Source organism: Rhinatrema bivittatum, chromosome 4, assembly GCF_901001135.1.
Source record: "Rhinatrema bivittatum chromosome 4, aRhiBiv1.1, whole genome shotgun sequence".
Classification (NCBI taxonomy): Eukaryota; Metazoa; Chordata; class Amphibia; order Gymnophiona; family Rhinatrematidae; genus Rhinatrema; species Rhinatrema bivittatum.
The window spans coordinates 484,246,661-484,266,804 of NC_042618.1; the positions used below are offsets into that span (position 1 = coordinate 484,246,661).

Consider the following 20,144-nt stretch of genomic DNA (forward strand, 5'->3'; position numbering starts at 1 on the left):
GATCTCCCTATAGTATATACAGAATAGGTGCAGTACAGTGTGTGATCTCTCTGTAACATATATAGAATAGGCACAGTAGAGAGTGCGGGATCTCCCTATAGTATATACAGAATAGGTGCAATACAGTGTGTGATCTCTCTATAACATATATAGAATAGGTGCAGTAGAGAGTGCGGATCTCCCTATAGTATATATAGAATAGGTGCAGTACAGTGTGTGATCTCTCTATAACAAATATAGAATAGGCGCAGTAGAGAGTGCGGGATCTCCCTATAGTATATACAGAATAGGTGCAATACAGTGTGTAATCTCTCTATAACATATATAGAATAGGTGCAGTAGAGAGTGTGGGATCTCCCTATAGTATATACAGAATAGGTGCAGTACAGTATGTGATCTCTCTATAACATATATATAGAATAGGTGCAGTAGAGAGTGCGGGATCTCCCTATAGTATATACAGAATAGGTGCAATACAGTGTGTGTTCTCTCTATAACATATATAGAATAGGCGCAGTAGAGAGTGCGGATCTCCCTATAGTATATATAGAATAGGTGCAGTACAGTGTGTGATCTCTCTATAACAAATATAGAATAGGCGCAGTAGAGAGTGCGGGATCTCCCTATAGTATATACAGAATAGGTGCAGTACAGTGTGTGATCTTTCTATAACAAATATAGAATAGGCGCAGTACAGAGTGCGTATCTCCCTATAGTATATACAGAATAGGTGCAATACAGTGTGTGATCTTTCTATAACAAATATAGAATAGGCGCAGTACAGAGTGCGTATCTCCCTATAGTATATACAGAATAGGTGCAGTACAATGTGTGATCTCTCTATAACAAATATAGAATAGGTGCAGTAGAGAGTGCGGATCTCCCTATAGTATATACAGAATAGGTGCAATACAGTGTGTGATCTCTCTATAACATATATAGAATAGGTGCAGTAGAGAGTGCGGGATCTCCCTATAGTATATACAGAATAGGTGCAGTACAGTGTGTGATCTCTCTATAACAAATATAGAATAGGCGCAGTAGAGAGTGCGGGATCTCCCTATAGTATATACAGAATAGGTGCAATACAGTGTGTGATCTCTCTATAACATATATAGAATAGGTGCAGTAGAGAGTGCGGATCTCCCTATAGTATATATAGAATAGGTGCAGTACAGTGTGTGATCTCTCTATAACAAATATAGAATAGGCGCAGTAGAGAGTGCGGGATCTCCCTATAGTATATACAGAATAGGTGCAGTACAATGTGTGATCTCTCTATAACATATATAGAATAGGTGCAGTAGAGAGTGCGGATCTCCCTATAGTATATACAGAATAGGTGCAATACAGTGTGTGATCTCTCTATAACATATATAGAATAGGTGCAGTAGAGAGTGCGGGATCTCCCTATAGTATATACAGAATAGGTGCAGTACAGTGTGTGATCTCTCTATAACAAATATAGAATAGGCGCAGTAGAGAGTGCGGGATCTCCCTATAGTATATACAGAATAGGTGCAATACAGTGTGTGATCTCTCTATAACATATATAGAATAGGTGCAGTAGAGAGTGCGGATCTCCCTATAGTATATATAGAATAGGTGCAGTACAGTGTGTGATCTCTCTATAACAAATATAGAATAGGCGCAGTAGAGAGTGCGGGATCTCCCTATAGTATATACAGAATAGGTGCAGTACAATGTGTGATCTCTCTATAACATATATAGAATAGGCGCAGTAGAGAGTGCGGGATCTCCCTATAGTATATACAGAATAGGTGCAATACAGTGTGTGATCTTTCTATAACAAATATAGAATAGGCGCAGTACAGAGTGCGTATCTCCCTATAGTATATACAGAATAGGTGCAGTACAATGTGTGATCTCTCTATAACATATATAGAATAGGTGCAGTAGAGAGTGTGGGATCTCCCTATAGTATATACAGAATAGGTGCAATACAGTGTGTGTTCTCTCTATAACAAATATAGAATAGGCGCAGTAGAGAGTGTGGGATCTCCCTATAGTATATACAGAATAGGTGCAGTACAGTGTGTGATCTCTCTATAACAAATATAGAATAGGCGCAGTAGAGAGTGTGGGATCTCCCTATAGTATATACAGAATAGGTGCAATACAGTGTGTGATCTCTCTATATCATATATAGAATAGGCGCAGTAGAGAGTGCGGATCTCCCTATAGCATATACAGAATAGGTGCAGTACAGTGTGTGATCTCTCTATAACATATATAGAATAGGCGCAGTAGAGAGAGTGTGGGATCTCCCTATAGTATATACAGAATAGGTGCAGTACAGGTGTGGGATCTCACTATAACATATATAGAATAGGTGCAGTAGAGAGTGTGGGATCTCCCTATAGTATATACAGAATAGGTGCAGTACAGTGTGTGGGATCTCACTATAACATATATAGAATAGGCGCAGTAGAGAGTTGTGGGATCTCCCTATAGTATATACAGAATAGGCGCAGTAGAGAGTGTGGGATCTCCCTATAGTATATACAGAATAGGTGCAATACAGTGTGTGATCTCTCTATATCATATATAGAATAGGCGCAGTAGAGAGTGTGGGATCTCCCTATAGTATATATAGAATAGGTGCAATACAGTGTGTGATCTCTCTATATCATATATAGAATAGGCGCAGTAGAGAGTGTGGGATCTCCCTATAGTATATACAGAATAGGTGCAGTACAGTGTGTGATCTCTGTATAACATATATAGAATAGGCGCAGTAGAGAGTGCGGGATCTCCCTATAGTATATATAGAATAGGTGCAGTACAGTGTGTGATCTCTGTATAACATATATAGAATAGGCGCAGTAGAGAGTGTGGGATCTCCCTATAGTATATACAGAATAGGTGCAGTACAGTGTGTGATCTCTCTATAACATATATAGAATAGGTGCAGTAGAGAGTGTGGGATCTCCCTATAGTATATACAGAATAGGTGCAGTACAATGTGTGATCTCTCTATAACATATATAGAATAGGCGCAGTAGAGAGTGTGGGATCTCCCTATAGTATATACAGAATAGGTGCAGTACAATGTGTGATCTCTCTATAACATATATAGAATAGGCGCAGTAGAGAGTGTGGGATCTCCCTATAGTATATACAGAATAGGTGCAGTACAGTGTGTGATCTCTGTATAACATATATAGAATAGGTGCAGTAGAGAGTGCGGATCTCCCTATAGTATATATAGAATAGGTGCAGTACAGTGTGTGATCTCTCTATAACAAATATAGAATAGGCGCAGTAGAGAGTGCGGGATCTCCCTATAGTATATACAGAATAGGTGCAGTACAATGTGTGATCTCTCTATAACATATATAGAATAGGCGCAGTAGAGAGTGCGGGATCTCCCTATAGTATATACAGAATAGGTGCAATACAGTGTGTGATCTTTCTATAACAAATATAGAATAGGCGCAGTACAGAGTGCGTATCTCCCTATAGTATATACAGAATAGGTGCAGTACAATGTGTGATCTCTCTATAACATATATAGAATAGGTGCAGTAGAGAGTGTGGGATCTCCCTATAGTATATACAGAATAGGTGCAATACAGTGTGTGTTCTCTCTATAACAAATATAGAATAGGCGCAGTAGAGAGTGTGGGATCTCCCTATAGTATATACAGAATAGGTGCAGTACAGTGTGTGATCTCTCTATAACAAATATAGAATAGGCGCAGTAGAGAGTGTGGGATCTCCCTATAGTATATACAGAATAGGTGCAATACAGTGTGTGATCTCTCTATATCATATATAGAATAGGCGCAGTAGAGAGTGCGGATCTCCCTATAGCATATACAGAATAGGTGCAGTACAGTGTGTGATCTCTCTATAACATATATAGAATAGGCGCAGTAGAGAGTGTGGGATCTCCCTATAGTATATACAGAATAGGTGCAGTACAGTGTGTGGGATCTCACTATAACATATATAGAATAGGTGCAGTAGAGAGTGTGGGATCTCCCTATAGTATATACAGAATAGGTGCAGTACAGTGTGTGGGATCTCACTATAACATATATAGAATAGGCGCAGTAGAGAGTGTGGGATCTCCCTATAGTATATACAGAATAGGCGCAGTAGAGAGTGTGGGATCTCCCTATAGTATATACAGAATAGGTGCAATACAGTGTGTGATCTCTCTATATCATATATAGAATAGGCGCAGTAGAGAGTGTGGGATCTCCCTATAGTATATATAGAATAGGTGCAATACAGTGTGTGATCTCTCTATATCATATATAGAATAGGCGCAGTAGAGAGTGTGGGATCTCCCTATAGTATATACAGAATAGGTGCAGTACAGTGTGTGATCTCTGTATAACATATATAGAATAGGCGCAGTAGAGAGTGCGGGATCTCCCTATAGTATATATAGAATAGGTGCAGTACAGTGTGTGATCTCTGTATAACATATATAGAATAGGCGCAGTAGAGAGTGTGGGATCTCCCTATAGTATATACAGAATAGGTGCAGTACAGTGTGTGATCTCTCTATAACATATATAGAATAGGTGCAGTAGAGAGTGTGGGATCTCCCTATAGTATATACAGAATAGGTGCAGTACAATGTGTGATCTCTCTATAACATATATAGAATAGGCGCAGTAGAGAGTGTGGGATCTCCCTATAGTATATACAGAATAGGTGCAGTACAATGTGTGATCTCTCTATAACATATATAGAATAGGCGCAGTAGAGAGTGTGGGATCTCCCTATAGTATATACAGAATAGGTGCAGTACAGTGTGTGATCTCTGTATAACATATATAGAATAGGCGCAGTAGAGAGTGTGGGATCTCCCTATAGTATATACAGAATAGGTGCAGTACAGTGTGTGGGATCTCACTATAACATGTTTATTTATGTATTTATTTAAAATCTTTTCTATACCGTCGTTTAGTAGAATACCGTCACAACGGTTTACAAATAGGCACAAATAGTAAATTGTACATGCAAACTGTTCCAATTATTAGTAATGGAGGTGCCTGATGATCTCGGTAACATTGTTTCATAGTAATGGCTAAGAGTTTAGTAATGATTAATCTGACCTGTGACTTAAGATAAAGACTGTTAAATTATACATTTAATTTAAAAGTTGCAATAGACAAAACCATGACATACATACATATAATGTGCTAGTGCTGTATGAAGATTTTATGTGTACAGCTATCAGCGTTTTTCTCTCTTTCTCGCTCTGTGGAAAGGCTTCTCTAAAGACAACAAAACAGAAATCCTTATAATAGCACCGGAACAAGCTGCCCCGCTCACCTCCAGCAATCCTCCAGACACCTCAGGATACACCACCTCACCTCAAGTCAGAGATCTGGGTGTACTCCTAGACAACAGACTCAGCCTCAATAAATTCGGAAATAACACTACAAAAGAATGCTTCTTTAAATTACAAGTTTTAAAGAAACTAAAGCCACTTTTACTCTACAGGGATTTCCGCACAGTACTCCAGGCCATCATTCTCACTAAATTAGACTACTGCAATTCACTTCTGCTGGGCCTTCCCGCCTGCATCACCAAACCCCTCCAAATGGTACTGAACGCCACTGCAAGAATTCTCACCAACGCCAAAAAAAGGACCATATCACCCCGATCCTCCAGCATCTCCACTGGCTCCCCATCAAATACAGGTGAGGAAACGCGCACTATCCACTGCAGGCCCGTCTCTCTGGAACTCTCTACCACCAGAGCTCCGCCTGGAGCCGTGCCATACGACTTTCAAAGTGAAACTCAAAACTTGGCTCTTCCTTCAAGCTTTCCCTGAGAGCTAAGAGCAAGAAGAGCAACAACTACCTTCCTGTTATTACAACAATAATGTAAAGCGCATTGCGTTATTTATGTGTTCTAAGTTGATATTGTTTGTAGTTTTTACTCTATAATAGATTAATCGTTTGACATTTTCCTTGATATGTTCCTTGTAAATCGCCATCCTGGCGATAGTTATCTCTGTTACCTGAGAACCGGAGTGATATGTATTGTATACAGGAACTTCCGGTATATAAGAACCATAAATAAATAAATAAATAAATAAATAAAGAGCCATGTCTTTAAGCTCTTTTTGAAAGTCTTGAAATCTCTCTGTTGTCTTATCTCTAAGGGCATGGTGTTCCGTAGAATCGGTCCAGCCAATGATAGTGCTCTTTCTCTGACTTGTGTTAGTTTTGCAGTTTTTACTGAGGGGATGGTTAGGAGGGCTTTGTTGGCAGATCTCAGGTTTCTGTTAGGGACGTGGACGCGGAGTGCTGTGTTTAGCCATTCTGCTTTTTCGTCATGGATTAGTTTATGTATAATGCAAAGGGTTTTATATTTTATCCTGTATTCAATTGGCAGCCAGTGTAGTTCAGCTAGTGTTTCAGTTATATGATCTCTTTTCCTTTTTCCTGTCAAAACTCTTGCGGCTGAGTTTTGGAGTATTTGGCGTGGTCTTAGTGTCGTGTATGGTAATCCTAATAGTAACACTACACTGAGGGTAATTTTTATACTGTGGTACTCTTCTACCAAGTAATTTCTATCAACAAAAGAGAACTCACCCATCCACAAGATTCAATTTCAAAAGTACAATTTATTCATGAAATACATAAAATAGATCCTATCTAGACAATACTTGCTAAACTAACACACTCATTCATCCATACCACAAACATATCACAATTCCAATCAAATCCCATTTATAAAAACAACAAATATATAATATAAAAATCCCAGCACCAATGTGTAACACTGATTTTGATTTAGTATTATACTTATATCTTTCGCTATGTTTTGGTTACAGGGTTGGTCCCTGGATTTAGCGGAAGTATGTTGGATTGAGAAATGTTTTTTCTACATTTGAAGATTTGAATGATATATAAAGTTATTTAATCCGGCAACGGAGGTTGCACATCTTAACCAGCAGAAAATTAAAAGCGCCTTGTACAGGTAGATCCTTTCTATATTGGTTTGGGAGAGCAAGTGGATTTTAGGGGTAAAAATGGTGGGTTGTTATTATTAAGAATGTATGTATTTAATATAGGTCGATTTGAGATGACAGTGACGAAAATATCCCTGATGAAGCGGGCGAAACAAGGAGTCCTTGTCGGGCAGGTCCAATGGACATTGTCACCGTTTTTGTTGTGATAAGATAAGAAGAGTACAGTGTGTAATGCGGGAACTTGAGAATACCAGGTTCCAACACACACACTGGTTTTGTCGCAGCATTATTGTTTATATTGTGAAATGCTATTAAAAGAGTAAGAGATTGCAAGATATAGTTGTGATTATATTGATAATCAGTGTTACACATTGGTGCTGGGATTTTTATATTATATATTTGTTGTTTTTATAAATGGGATTTGATTGGAATTGTGATATGTTTGTGGTATGGATGAATGAGTGTGTTAGTTTAGCAAGTATTGTCTAGATAGGATCTATTTTATGTATTTCATGAATAAATTGTACTTTTGAAATTGAATCTTGTGGATGGGTGAGTTCTCTTTTGTTGATAGAAATCCTAATAGTAAGGCATTACAGTAGTCAGTGCTTGCAAATATTAAAGCTTGTAGGACAGTTCGGAAGTTAGTTTGATTTAGTAACGGTTTAAGTTTCCTGAGGACCATTAGCTTGGCATATCCTTCTTTGACTTTTAATGATATGTGTTGTTAGGGGCTAAGTTCTGTGTCTATTATTACACCGAGGTTCCGTACTTTCTCGGCTATTCCAATTTTCTGATTGTTTTTTAGTAGGATCAGGGATTGGATGACTGTCATGTTTTTTCGTTCAAGATGGAGGAATTCAGTTTTCTCTATGTTGATGACTAGCTCCATTTGGTTTAGTAGCTGTTTAATAATGTCAAGGTACAGAATAGGCGCAGTAGAGAGTGCGGGATCTCCCTATAGTATATACAGAATAGGTGCAGTACAGTGTGTGATGTCTCTATAACATATATAGAATAGGCCTTCTAACAAAGATAAGTATTGCTGTGTTTTGATTATCTACTTTGCATGTTTTATTAAAGTGTTCCTTTGTTACATTTATAGGCACATTTTCCAACTTGATAAGAAAACGTCTAAGAATTAGTTAAATGCCTCTGAAGAAGCACTGCTGTTGCGAAACTCAGCCTTGTTGGGTGCTATATAAAGATTTTTCTGAGTCTATTTTTCGAATATAATATCTGGACTATGGTTTTTAAAGAAATAATAATCGAGAAGACCAGTTGGTCTCAGTTGAAACAACGTCAGTCTTGCTGACACCTTCATTAGGCTATAATTCATATATTGATTTATTGTTCCCATTGTGTTTGATTTGGATATTTCCTTACTTGGGTAACTTTTTGACACTATTGATTTTGACTTGGTAATTGAAATCTCCCATTATAACTGCACTACCAGTTTGGTTAGCTTCCCTAATTTCTCTTAGCATTTCACTGTCCATCTCATCATTTTGGCCGGGTGGATGGTAGTATACTCCTATCACTATACTCTTCCTGTTATCTCCCTGTAGCATATACAGCACAGGAGGAGTTACAGAGTGTGATGTTCCTGTAATTTGAGGTGGGTACAGTATAGAGGGCATCATCGCCAGTACTTACTTTCAACGTGACGGGACGGAGACTTGCCTGGGCACAGAATGATGGCTCGTGGTGGCCCTGGCAGCGGGCTTGCTTTCTTTTGCTCCTCCAAAAGATTTCTGTTCTTTATTTGTTGTAAATGTTCTGAAGTTGAAAAGACAGTGAGAAAACGGTAATCTTTAGAAGATGAACGCATCCGATTTTAGTCAGCCCCGTGAAAGAAACATCTCTATACGTCATACGACTGGGTTAGACTTATCCTTATTAAAACCAAGGCATTTCCATAGAGTAAAGCTCCTAATATCCCCAGAACTTAAGAACATAAGAACATAAGAAATTGCCATGCTGGGTCAGACCAAGGGTCCATCAAGCCCAGCATCCAACAGAGGCCAAACCAGGCCACAAGAGCCTGGCAATTACCCAAACACTGAGAAGATCCCATGCTACTGATGCAATTAATAGCAGTGGCTATTCCCTAAGTAAAATTGATTAATAGCCATTAATGGACTTCTCCTCCAAGAACTTATTTATTTATTTATTTAGAGATTTTTATATACCGCAGTACGTAAGGATATACATCACCGCGGTTTACATTTAACAATAACTTAGCAACAGGCTTTACAATTGACATTATTAACTAGAATTAGAATTAATTACAAATAACAGGATTGACGGAGAAACAGTCTGTACAGACCATGGACCATCCATTAGAGTTTAACATACAATAATGAAATTGAAGTAACTATCCAAACCTTTTTTGAACCCACCTACACTAACTGCACTAACCACATCCTCTGGCAACGAATTCCAGAGCTTTATTGTGCGTTGAGTGAAAAAGAATTTTCTCCGATTAGTTTTAAATGTGCTACTTGCTAACTTCATGGAATGCCCCCTAGTCCTTCTATTATTCGAAAGTGAAAATAACCGAGTCACATCTACTCGTTCAAGACCTCTCATGATCTTAAAGACTTCTATCATATCCCCCCTCAGCCGTCTCTTCTCCAAGCTGAAAAGTCCTAACCTCTTCAGCCTTTCCTCATAGGGGAGCTGTTCCATCCCCTTTATCATTTTGGTCGCCCTTCTCTGTACCTTCTCCATCACAATTATATCTTTTTTGAGATGCGGCGACCAGAATTGTACACAGTTTTCAAGGTGCGGTCTCACCATGGAGCGATACAGAGGCATTATGACATTTTCCGTTTTATTAACCATTCCCTTCCTCATAATTCCTAACATTCTGTTTGCTTTTTTGACTGCTGCAGCACACTGAGCCGACGATTTCAATGTATTATCCACTATGATGCCTAGATCTCTTTCCTGGGTGGTAGCTCCTAATATGGAACCTAACATTGTGTAACTACAGCAAGGGTTATTTTTCCCTATATATAGAACTTTGTTAATTAAACTTTAGAGCGCCCGGTACTCTGAACTCACGAGACAGCGAGCTCTTTGGAAAATCTAATTTTTATATTTTCTGTTCTATGGATATACAGTAAGTAGCAGGGGTCACATCTACTCGCCCTACATATCTCGCTGTGGTGGCTATTGATAGAGTAAAATGTGTGAGGTCAATGTTCAGTGAGTCAGCGAGCAGGAAAGGTAGATACAGAAAGTAACTTTCGGATCGATACTGTAAGACCGCGGGAGAGCGGACGAACGCCCGCTCTCCCGGCGCACGCACCGGCCCTTCACCGGTGCGAGCGATCCAGTATTCAAATGAGGCGACGCGGTGCAAACGAGGAAAAGGAGGCGCTAGGGACACTAGCGCGTCCCTAGCGCCTCCTTTTGGCTCGGAGCAGCAGCTGTCAGCGGGTTTGACAGCCGACGCTCAATTTTGCCGGCGTCGGTTCTCGAGCCCGCTGACAGCCACGGGCTCGGAAACCGGACGCCGGCAAAATTGAGCGTCCGGTTTTCGGCCCGACAGCCGCGGGCCGAATTCAAATTTTTTTTTTTTTTTTTTTACTTTTTTTTTTTACTTTTGGGGACCTCCGACTTAATATCGCTATGATATTAAGTCGGAGGGTGCACAGAAAAGCCGTTTTTACTGCTTTTCTGTGCACTTTCCCGGCTTGGCTGCACATTTTACTTACTGGATCCCGCGCGCATACCTAATAGGGCCCTCAACATGCATTTGCATGTTGAGGGCCCTATTAGGTGCCGCGGGTGGGCCGCGTGTTTTCCTCCCCTTACTGAATAAGGGGTAAGGGAAAACACGCGTCCAGAGCAGGCTGACAGTGCGCTCCGACGGAGCACACTTTACTGTATCGACCTGTTTGTCTTTATTTAGTAGTTAAACGGGATAATTCGCCCTACCCTTCCAGCCTGCTGCTGAATATTTCTGCACCTAATGTTAGCCGGATAAGTTTAGGACAGCTATCACCTAACTTTATCCAGGCAGTACTGAATATCAGCTCTGACTGCAGGAGGTTACACAAAACCTACCCACTGACCAGGGGAAGGGGAGGCCTAACTCCCAAACTCTTCTGAACATCAGTCAACCTCTGGGATGTTTGCACAACAACTGTCTTTTCTTTCATGTGACACAGAGTTTAATCACGGAAGGAGGTCAACCCATAGAGTGTGCCCTTTATTCAACCTATAGTTTTGGCACTTAACCTCTACCTTTGGTTAGGTTTGTGATTTTTCTTCTTCTGGTTTCTCAGGGGCCTCTGTCATTAATGGTGCGATGCTGGATCTCGGGGGCGGGCGTGTGTCTTTCTTCACTAGAAACGTAGGCTCAGGGTGGGAGGATCTTCCTCTCTGATTCAGACTTGGAGCAGGTGTTGCTGGTGGATCTGTTGGCTTTACCCAGCCCAGCATGGAAACCAAGGCCACTGGTGAGGTTTAAGAAACTGATTTAGATCTTGAGCTTGTAACAGGGAAAGAGGAAAAGTAGAAGTATAACTGTTTTGTTAGGGCGCTCATCCCTATTGTCGATTCTTGAGATTCATTCTTTTGCTGATTTTTCTTTTATTCCTTTATTGATGTCCTATGGACTGCTGGTAGCCCTCAGGAGAATAAAAGTGTCTGTTTTCTGAACGATACTCTAGCTTTGGACTGAGACTCTCCTTACGAGATCCCAGGGTTACGGGTCGAGGTGCGAGTTGGTGGAGTAAAGAAGAGAAGAGAGAGCCAATAGGGGTGCAGTCCGATGGTCTCAGAGAGCAAGGACGCATTTTTCTGGCCTTTCTCTGTTCAGTATTGGAAAATACAACCCTTGCCTCTGGGCCGGCTTCACTACACCATGTGCTTGATTATTTATGTGATTGCTTGAGCCCACAGGGGCTGGTGTCAGGCTCCGAAGCCGAGCAATAGACTCTCCCATTTTATCTAGCGCTGTGTGGGGTTGCACTTGTGACGGGCCCTGCACGTACATCACCAATAAGCCCTGGGTGAGTGCAGGTTAGTGTGAGGGGGAGGGTACCATTCACACGCAGCCCCTCCCTAGAGTGGCCATGCCCCCGAAAGTCTCGACAGAGCTCACGGGCAGGTCCCTCTAGGTTTGCTGAGAGTCAAGAGGTAGAGAGAGTTTTGCTTGAGATGTTTTTTCAGGACCAGTCAGAGGAGCCAGGCAAACCCTGCCTGGTGGTCCTGAGCAGGATCAGGAGTGGGGTTTCTTTTCCACTCCACTCCCGGCTGAGAGTGGTAGGAGCCTTGTGAGAGCCTGTACAGCACCTGGGCTCAGGATACGGGGAGCCCTGTGTCTGCGGCTGTGCAGCTTAGGGAAGACCACAAGGAAAGGAGGCGTCAGTGACCTGCTGCCCTCCACCAGGAAAGGAGGTGTCACTGACCTGCTGCCCTCCACCAGGACAGGAGGCGTCAGTGACCTGCTGCCCTCCACCAGGACAGGAGGCGTCAGTGACCTGCTGCCCTCCACCAGGACAGGAGGCGTCAGTGACCTGCTGCCCTCCACCAGGACAGGAGGCGTCAGTGACCTGCTGCCCTCCAACCAGGAAAGGAAGTGTCAGTGACCTGCTGCCCTCCAGGAGGAAAGGAGGTGTCAGTGACCTGCTGCCCTCCACCAGGAAAGGAGGCGTCAGTGACCTGCTGCCCTCCACCAGGACAGGAGGCGTCAGTGACCTGCTGCCCTCCACCAGGACAGGAGGCGTCAGTGACCTGCTGCCCTCCACCAGGAAAGGAGGCGTCAGTGACCTGCTGCCCTCCACCAGGAAAGGAGGCGTCAGTGACCTGCTGCCCTCCACCAGGACAGGAGGCGTCAGTGACCTGCTGCCCTCCACCAGGACAGGAGGCGTCAGTGACCTGCTGCCCTCCACCAGGACAGGAGGCGTCAGTGACCTGCTGCCCTCCACCAGGAAAGGAGGCGTCAGTGACCTGCTGCCCTCCACCAGGAAAGGAGGTGTCAGTGACCTGCTGCCCTCCACCAGGAAAGGAGGCGTCAGTGACCTGCTGCCCTCCACCAGGACAGGAGGCGTCAGTGACCTGCTGCCCTCCACCAGGACAGGAGGCGTCAGTGACCTGCTGCCCTCCACCAGGAAAGGAGGCGTCAGTGACCTGCTGCCCTCCACCAGGAAAGGAGGCGTCAGTGACCTGCTGCCCTCCACCAGGAAAGGAGGCGTCAGTGACCTGCTGCCCTCCACGAGGACAGGAGGCGTCAGTGACCTGCTGCCCTCCACCAGGACAGGAGGCGTCAGTGACCTGCTGCCCTCCAACCAGGAAAGGAAGTGTCAGTGACCTGCTGCCCTCCACCAGGACAGGAGGCGTCAGTGACCTGCTGCCCTCCAACCAGGAAAGGAGGTGTCAGTGACCTGCTGCCCTCCACCAGGACAGGAGGCGTCAGTGACCTGCTGCCCTCCACCAGGACAGGAGGCGTCAGTGACCTGCTGCCCTCCACCAGGACAGGAGGCGTAAGTGACCTGCTGCCCCCGACCAGGAAAGGAGGCGTCAGTGACCTGCTGCCCTCCACCAGGACAGGAGGCGTCAGTGACCTACTGCCCTCCACCAGGACAGGAGGTGTCAGTGACCTGCTGCCCTCCACCAGGAAAGGAGGCGTCAGTGACCTGCTGCCCTCCACCAGGACAGGAGGCATCAGTGACCTGCTGCCCTCCACCAGGACAGGAGGCGTCAGTGACCTGCTGCCCTCCACCAGGACAGGAGGCGTCAGTGACCTGCTGCCCTCCACCAGGACAGGAGGCGTCAGTGACCTGCTGCCCTCCACCAGGACAGGAGGCATCAGTGACCTGCTGCCCTCCACCAGGACAGGAGGCGTCAGTGACCTGCTGCCCTCCACCAGGAAAGGAGGTGTCAGTGACCTGCTGCCCTCCACCAGGAAAGGAGGCGTCAGTGACCTGCTGCCCTCCAGGAGGAAAGGAGGCGTCAGTGACCTGCTGCCCTCCAGGAGGAAAGGAGGCGTCAGTGACCTGCTGCCCTCCAGGAGGAAAGGAGGCGTCAGTGACCTGCTGCCCTCCAGGAGGAAAGGAGGTGTCAGTGACCTGCTGCCCTCCAGGAGGAAAGGAGGTGTCACTGACCTGCTGCCCTCCACCAGGAAAGGAGGTGTCACTGACCTGCTGCCCTCCACGAGGACAGGAGGCGTCAGTGACCTGCTGCCCTCCAGGAGGAAAGGAGGCGTCAGTGACCTGCTGCCCTCCAGGAGGAAAGGAGGTGTCAGTGACCTGCTGCCCTCCACCAGGAAAGGAGGCGTCACTGACCTGCTGCCCTCCACGAGGACAGGAGGCGTCAGTGACCTGCTGCCCTCCACCAGGACAGGAGGCGTCAGTGACCTGCTGCCCTCCACCAGGACAGGAGGCGTCAGTGACCTGCTGCCCTCCACCAGGAAAGGAGGCGTCAGTGACCTGCTGCCCTCCACGAGGACAGGAGGCGTCAGTGACCTGCTGCCCTCCACCAGGACAGGAGGCGTCAGTGACCTGCTGCCCTCCACCAGGAAAGGAGGCGTCAGTGACCTGCTGCCCTCCAGGAGGAAAGGAGGCGTCAGTGACCTGCTGCCCTCCACCAGGAAAGGAGGGGTCAGTGACCTGCTGCCCTCCAGGAGGAAAGGAGGTGTCAGTGACCTGCTGCCCTCCAGGAGGAAAGGAGGTGTCAGTGACCTGCTGCCCTCCAGGAGGAAAGGAGATGTCAGTGACCTGCTGCCCTCCAGGAGGAAAGGAGATGTCAGTGACCTGCTGCCCTCCAGGAGGAAAGGAGGTGTCACTGACCTGCTGCCCTCCAGGAGGAAAGGAGGTGTCAGTGACCTGCTGCCCTCTACCAGGAAAAGAGGTGTCACTGACCTGCTGCCCTTCAGGAGGAACGGAGGTGTCAGTGACCTGCTGCCCTCCAGGAGGAAAGGAGGTGTCAGTGACCTGCTGCCCTCCAGGAGGAAAGGAGGTGTCAGTGACCTGCTGCCCTCCACCAGGAAAGGAGGGGTCAGTGACCTGCTGCCCTCCACCAGGAAAGGAGGGGTCAGTGACCTGCTGCCCTCCAGGAGGAAAGGAGGGGTCAGTGACCTGCTGCCCTCCAGGAGGAAAGGAGGTGTCAGTGACCTGCTGCCCTCCACCAGGAAAGGAGGCGTCAGTGACCTGCTGCCCTCCAGGAGGAAAGGAGGCGTCAGTGACCTGCTGCCCTCCAGGAGGAAAGGAGGCGTCAGTGACCTGCTGCCCTCCAGGAGGAAAGGAGGCGTCAGTGACCTGCTGCCCTCCAGGAGGAAAGGAGGCGTCAGTGACCTGCTGCCCTCCAGGAGGAAAGGAGGCGTCAGTGACCTGCTGCCCTCCAGGAGGAAAGGAGGCGTCAGTGACCTGCTGCCCTCCACCAGGAAAGGAGGGGGTCAGTGACCTGCTGCCCTCCAGGAGGAAAGGAGGTTTCAGTGACCTGCTGACCTCCAGGAGGAAAGGAGGTGTCACTGACCTGCTGACCTCCAGGAGGAAAGGAGGTTTCAGTGACCTGCTGCCCTCCACCAGGAAAGGAGGTGTCACTGACCTGCTGACCTCCAGGAGGAAAGGAGGTTTCAGTGACCTGCTGCCCTCCACCAGGAAAGGAGGTTTCAGTGACCTGCTGCCCTCCAGGAGGAAAGGAGGCGTCAGTGACCTGCTGCCCTCCAGGAGGAAAGGAGGCGTCAGTGACCTGCTGCCCTCCAGGAGGAAAGGAGGCTTCAGTGACCTGCTGCCCTCCAGGAGGAAAGGAGGCGTCAGTGACCTGCTGCCCTCCAGGAGGAAAGGAGGTTTCAGTGACCTGCTGACCTCCAGGAGGAAAGGAGGTGTCAGTGACCTGCTGCCCTCCAGGAGGAAAGGAGGTTTCAGTGACCTGCTGCCCTCCACCAGGAAAGGAGGTGTCACTGACCTGCTGACCTCCAGGAGGAAAGGAGGTGTCCGTGACCTGCTGCCCTCCAGGAGGAAAGGAGGCGTCAGTGACCTGCTGCCCTCCAGGAGGAAAGGAGGTGTCACTGACCTGCTGCCCTCCAGGAGGAAAGGAGGTTTCAGTGACCTGCTGCCCTCCACCAGGAAAGGAGGTGTCACTGACCTGCTGACCTCCAGGAGGAAAGGAGGTGTCCGTGACCTGCTGCCCTCCAGGAGGAAAGGAGGTGTCACTGACCTGCTGCCCTCCACCAGGAAAGGAGGCGTCACTGACCTGCTGACCTCCACCAGGAAAGGAGGTGTCACTGACCTGCTGCCCTCCATGAGGAAAGGAGGTGTCAGTGACCTGCTGCCCTCCAGGAGGAAAGGAGATGTCAGTGACCTGCTGCCCTCATAAGAACATAAGAAAATGCCATACTGGGTCAGACCAAGGGTCCATCAAGCCCAGCATCCTGTTTCCAACAGAGGCCAATCCAGGCCATAAGAACCTGGCAAGTACCCAAAAACTAAGTCTATTCCATGTAACCATTGCTAATGGCAGTGGCTATTCTCTAAGTGAACTTAATAGCAGGTAATGGACTTCTCCTCCAAGAACTTATCCAATCCTTTTTTAAACCCAGCTATACTAACTGCACTAACCACATCCTCTGGCAACAAATTCCAGAGTTTAATTGTGCGTTGAGTAAAAAATAACTTTCTCCGATTAGTTTTAAATGTGCCCCATGCTAACTTCATGGAATGCCCCCTAGTCTTTCTATTATCCGAAAGAGTAAATAACAGATTCACATCTACCCGTTCTAGACCTCTCATGATTTTAAACACCTCTATCATATCCCCCCTCAGTCGTCTCTTCTCCAAGCTGAAAAGCCCTAACCTCTTTAGTCTTTCCTCATAGGGGAGCTGTTCCATCCCCTTTATCATTTTGGTAGCCCTTCTCTGTACCTTCTCCATCGCAATTATAGGAAAATTAGTTCTTACCTGATAATTTTCGTTCCTGTAGTACCACGGATCAGTCCAGACACCTGGGTAGTGACTCCGCACCAGCAGATGGACAGAGCAAAACTTGACGGGCTCCCTACATATAGTAAGGTGCCACCCACAGCCCCTCAGTCGAACGTACTGTCAAAGCAAAAACAAGTGCCCGACTAACTAACTATAAACTGCAATATATATGCCAATATATATTGCAGAAAACCAACAGAACCAGAGGCAAGAGGCTGTATGCCAAAAACTCGCAATAATGCAGCCCTAAAAACAAAACGAGCGGACTCTCTCACTCTTCATCGGAATCAGAACAGACGGGCGGGAGCCTGGACTGATCCGTGGTACTACAGGAACGAAAATTATCAGGTAAGAACTAATTTTCCTTTCCCTGTACGTACCCGGATCAGTCCAGACACCTGGGATGTACCAGAGCAAATTACTGAGGGTGGGAAGCAGAGAGTCCCGCTCGGAGAACACTCGCTCCAAAACCCTGAGCCTCAGCTGCCTGGACATCGAGTCTGTAATGCCTAGTGAAAGTATGCAAGGACTTCCACGTCGCCGCTTTACAGATCTCCTGCAAGGACACCTGAGAAACCTCAGCCCAGGACGTGGCCTGCGCCCTAGTGGAATGAGCACGAAGTCCCCTAGGTGCCAACTTCCCCTGCAGAAGATACGCTGAACCAATCGCCTCCTTGAGCCAACGCGCAATCGTGGCCCGCGAAGCCGCAGACCCCCGGCGAGGTCCGGAGCATAGGACAAACAAATGGTCAGACATCCGGAAGGCATTAGTCACCTCCAGATAACGAATGAGAATCCTGCGAACATCGAGTCTGCGCAAGTCTCTCGACCTCTTGTCCCCCGGATCCATGACTGAAAAACCAGGCAGGTCTACGGATTGATTCAAGTGAAAAGAGGATACCACTTTGGGCAAAAAGGATGGAACAGTCCGTAGGGAGACCCCGGTCTCCGAAAAACGCAGAAAAGGCTCTCTACAGGACAACGCCTGTAACTCCGAGATTCGACGAGCAGACGTAATCGCTACCAAAAATACGGTCTTCAGCGTAAGGTCCTTCAGAGTCGCGCGCTTGATTGGTTCAAAAGGTGCCCCACAGAGGGCTGATAGTACGCAATTCAAATTCCAGGACGGACAAGGGTTACGGACAGGAGGGCGCAAGTGCTTAGCCCCACGAAGAAAACGCACCACATCCGGATGACAGGCCAAGGACACTCCCTGGACCTTACCCCTGAGACAACCAAGCGCAGCGATCTGGACCTTCAAGGTACTCCAAGACAGTCCCTTCGAGAGACCTTCTTGAAGAAACTCGAGTACCGCCGGCACAGCTGGACGTATAGGATCTATATCGCGAGTACCACACCAGTCCTCAAAGGCTGTCCAGACCCGCATGTAGGTTAGGGACGTAGACTGTTTCCGAGCCCTCAACAAAGTCGCAATCACGGACTCGGAGTACCCCTTATTCCTCAAACGCGCCCTTTCAAAAGCCAGGCCGCGAGACAAAAGTGATCCGCATCCTCCAAACAGACGGGTCCTTGTTGAAGGATGGACGCGTCCCCGTGAAATCGAAGCGGAGGCTCCGCCGCCAACTGAATGAGATCCGCGAACCACGGCCGCCGTGGCCACTCCGGTGCCACCAAAATCACCGCCGCCGGGTGCAATTCTATCCGACACAGAACCTTTCCTATCAGAGGCCACGGAGGGAACACATAAAGTAACACGTCCGTGGGCCAGGGAAGCACCAATGCATCGACGCCTTCCGCGCCCCGCTCCCTCCGTCGGCTGAAGAACCGCGGAGCCTTTGTGTTGAGAGCGGTGGCCATGAGGTCCAGGTGGGGCCGTCCCCACCTGGCACAGATGCGCCGAAACGCTACCTCCGGTAGCTGCCACTCTCCTGGATCCAGCCGATGACGACTGAGGAAATCCGCCTGAACGTTGTCCACCCCTGCGATGTGAGACGCCGCTATGCCGCTGAGGTGCTGTTCCGCCCAGGCCATCAACAGACTCGCCTCCTCCGCCACTTGTTGGCTCCTTGTACCTCCCTGGCGATTGATATAGGCCACTGTGGTTGCATTGTCCGACAGAACCCGGACCGCTCGTCCCCGAATCCACGGGAGAAAGGCTCGTAACGCCAACGACACCGCCTTGGTCTCTAACCGGTTGATGGACCACAGCGACTGCTGACTCGACCACTGACCTTGCTCCGAGCGGCTCCCACAGACCGCTCCCCAGCCGGAGAGACTGGCGTCTGTCGTCACCACCGTCCAGGTGGGCATGAGCAGGGAGACTCCGCACGTCAAGTGGTCGGTGGAGAGCCACCAATGCAGACTGTCCCTGGCCCGGTCCGTGAGTGGCAGCGGTCGATGAAACTCTTCCGAGACCGGCTTCCAACGGGACAGTAACGCTGACTGTAATGGTCGCAGATGAGCAAAAGCCCAGGGAACCAAGGCGAGCATCGATGCCATGGAACCCAAGACCATCAGATAATCGCAGACCAGTGGGCACCGCATGGACAACAGACGTCTCACCTGTCGCTGTAGCTTGACCACTCTCTCTTGAGTCAGAAACACCCTGGCCCTCTCTGTGTCGAACAAGGCCCCCAGGTACTCTAACCGCTGGGTAGGCTGTAGCTGACTCTTGGTGAGGTTGACTACCCAGCCGAGAGAGCGCAAGAGCTGTAGAACCCGGGCAATCGCTTGTCGACATTCGGCTTCGGACTTGGCCCGGATGAGCCAATTGTCTAGGTAAGGGTGAACCAGGAGCCCTTCCCTCCGGAGTTGGTCCGCCACTACCACCATGACTTTGGTAAAGGTGCGTGGAGCCGTGGCGAGACCGAACGGAAGAGCTCTGAACTGATAGTGCCTGCCTAGGACGCAAAACCTCAAATATTTGTGATAGGACGGCTGAATGCCAATGTGGAGATACGCTTCCGTGAGATCCAGCGACGCCAGAAATTCGCCCGGACGAACCGCGGCCACTACCGAACGGATCGTTTCCATCTTGAAACGCGGAATGCGAAGGCATCTGTTGACTCCCTTGAGGTCGAGGATGGGACGGAAGGAGCCGTCTTTCTTCGGGACCACGAAGTAAATGAAGTACCTTCCCAGTCCCCGTTGTGCCGATGGCACGGGAGAAATGGCGCCGAGATCTTCCAGACGTCGCAGGGTCGCTCGGACAGCGTCCCTTTTGAAAAGAGCCTTGCAAGGAGAGACGAGGAACTTGTCCCACGGTAGACGAGCAAAAT

At 47.6% G+C, this 20,144-nt stretch overlaps 1 protein-coding gene across 1 annotated transcript in view; it reads right to left on the reverse strand.

The window, feature by feature from the left end:
• Positions 1-20,144, reverse strand: part of ANKS1B (ankyrin repeat and sterile alpha motif domain containing 1B) — a 591,267-nt gene that overhangs the window by 501,375 nt on the left and 69,748 nt on the right. The window contains exon 7 of the mRNA XM_029597376.1: positions 8,624-8,746. Within this exon, the coding sequence (XP_029453236.1) occupies positions 8,624-8,746 (123 nt within the window). The remainder of the gene's footprint in view (positions 1-8,623; positions 8,747-20,144) is intronic.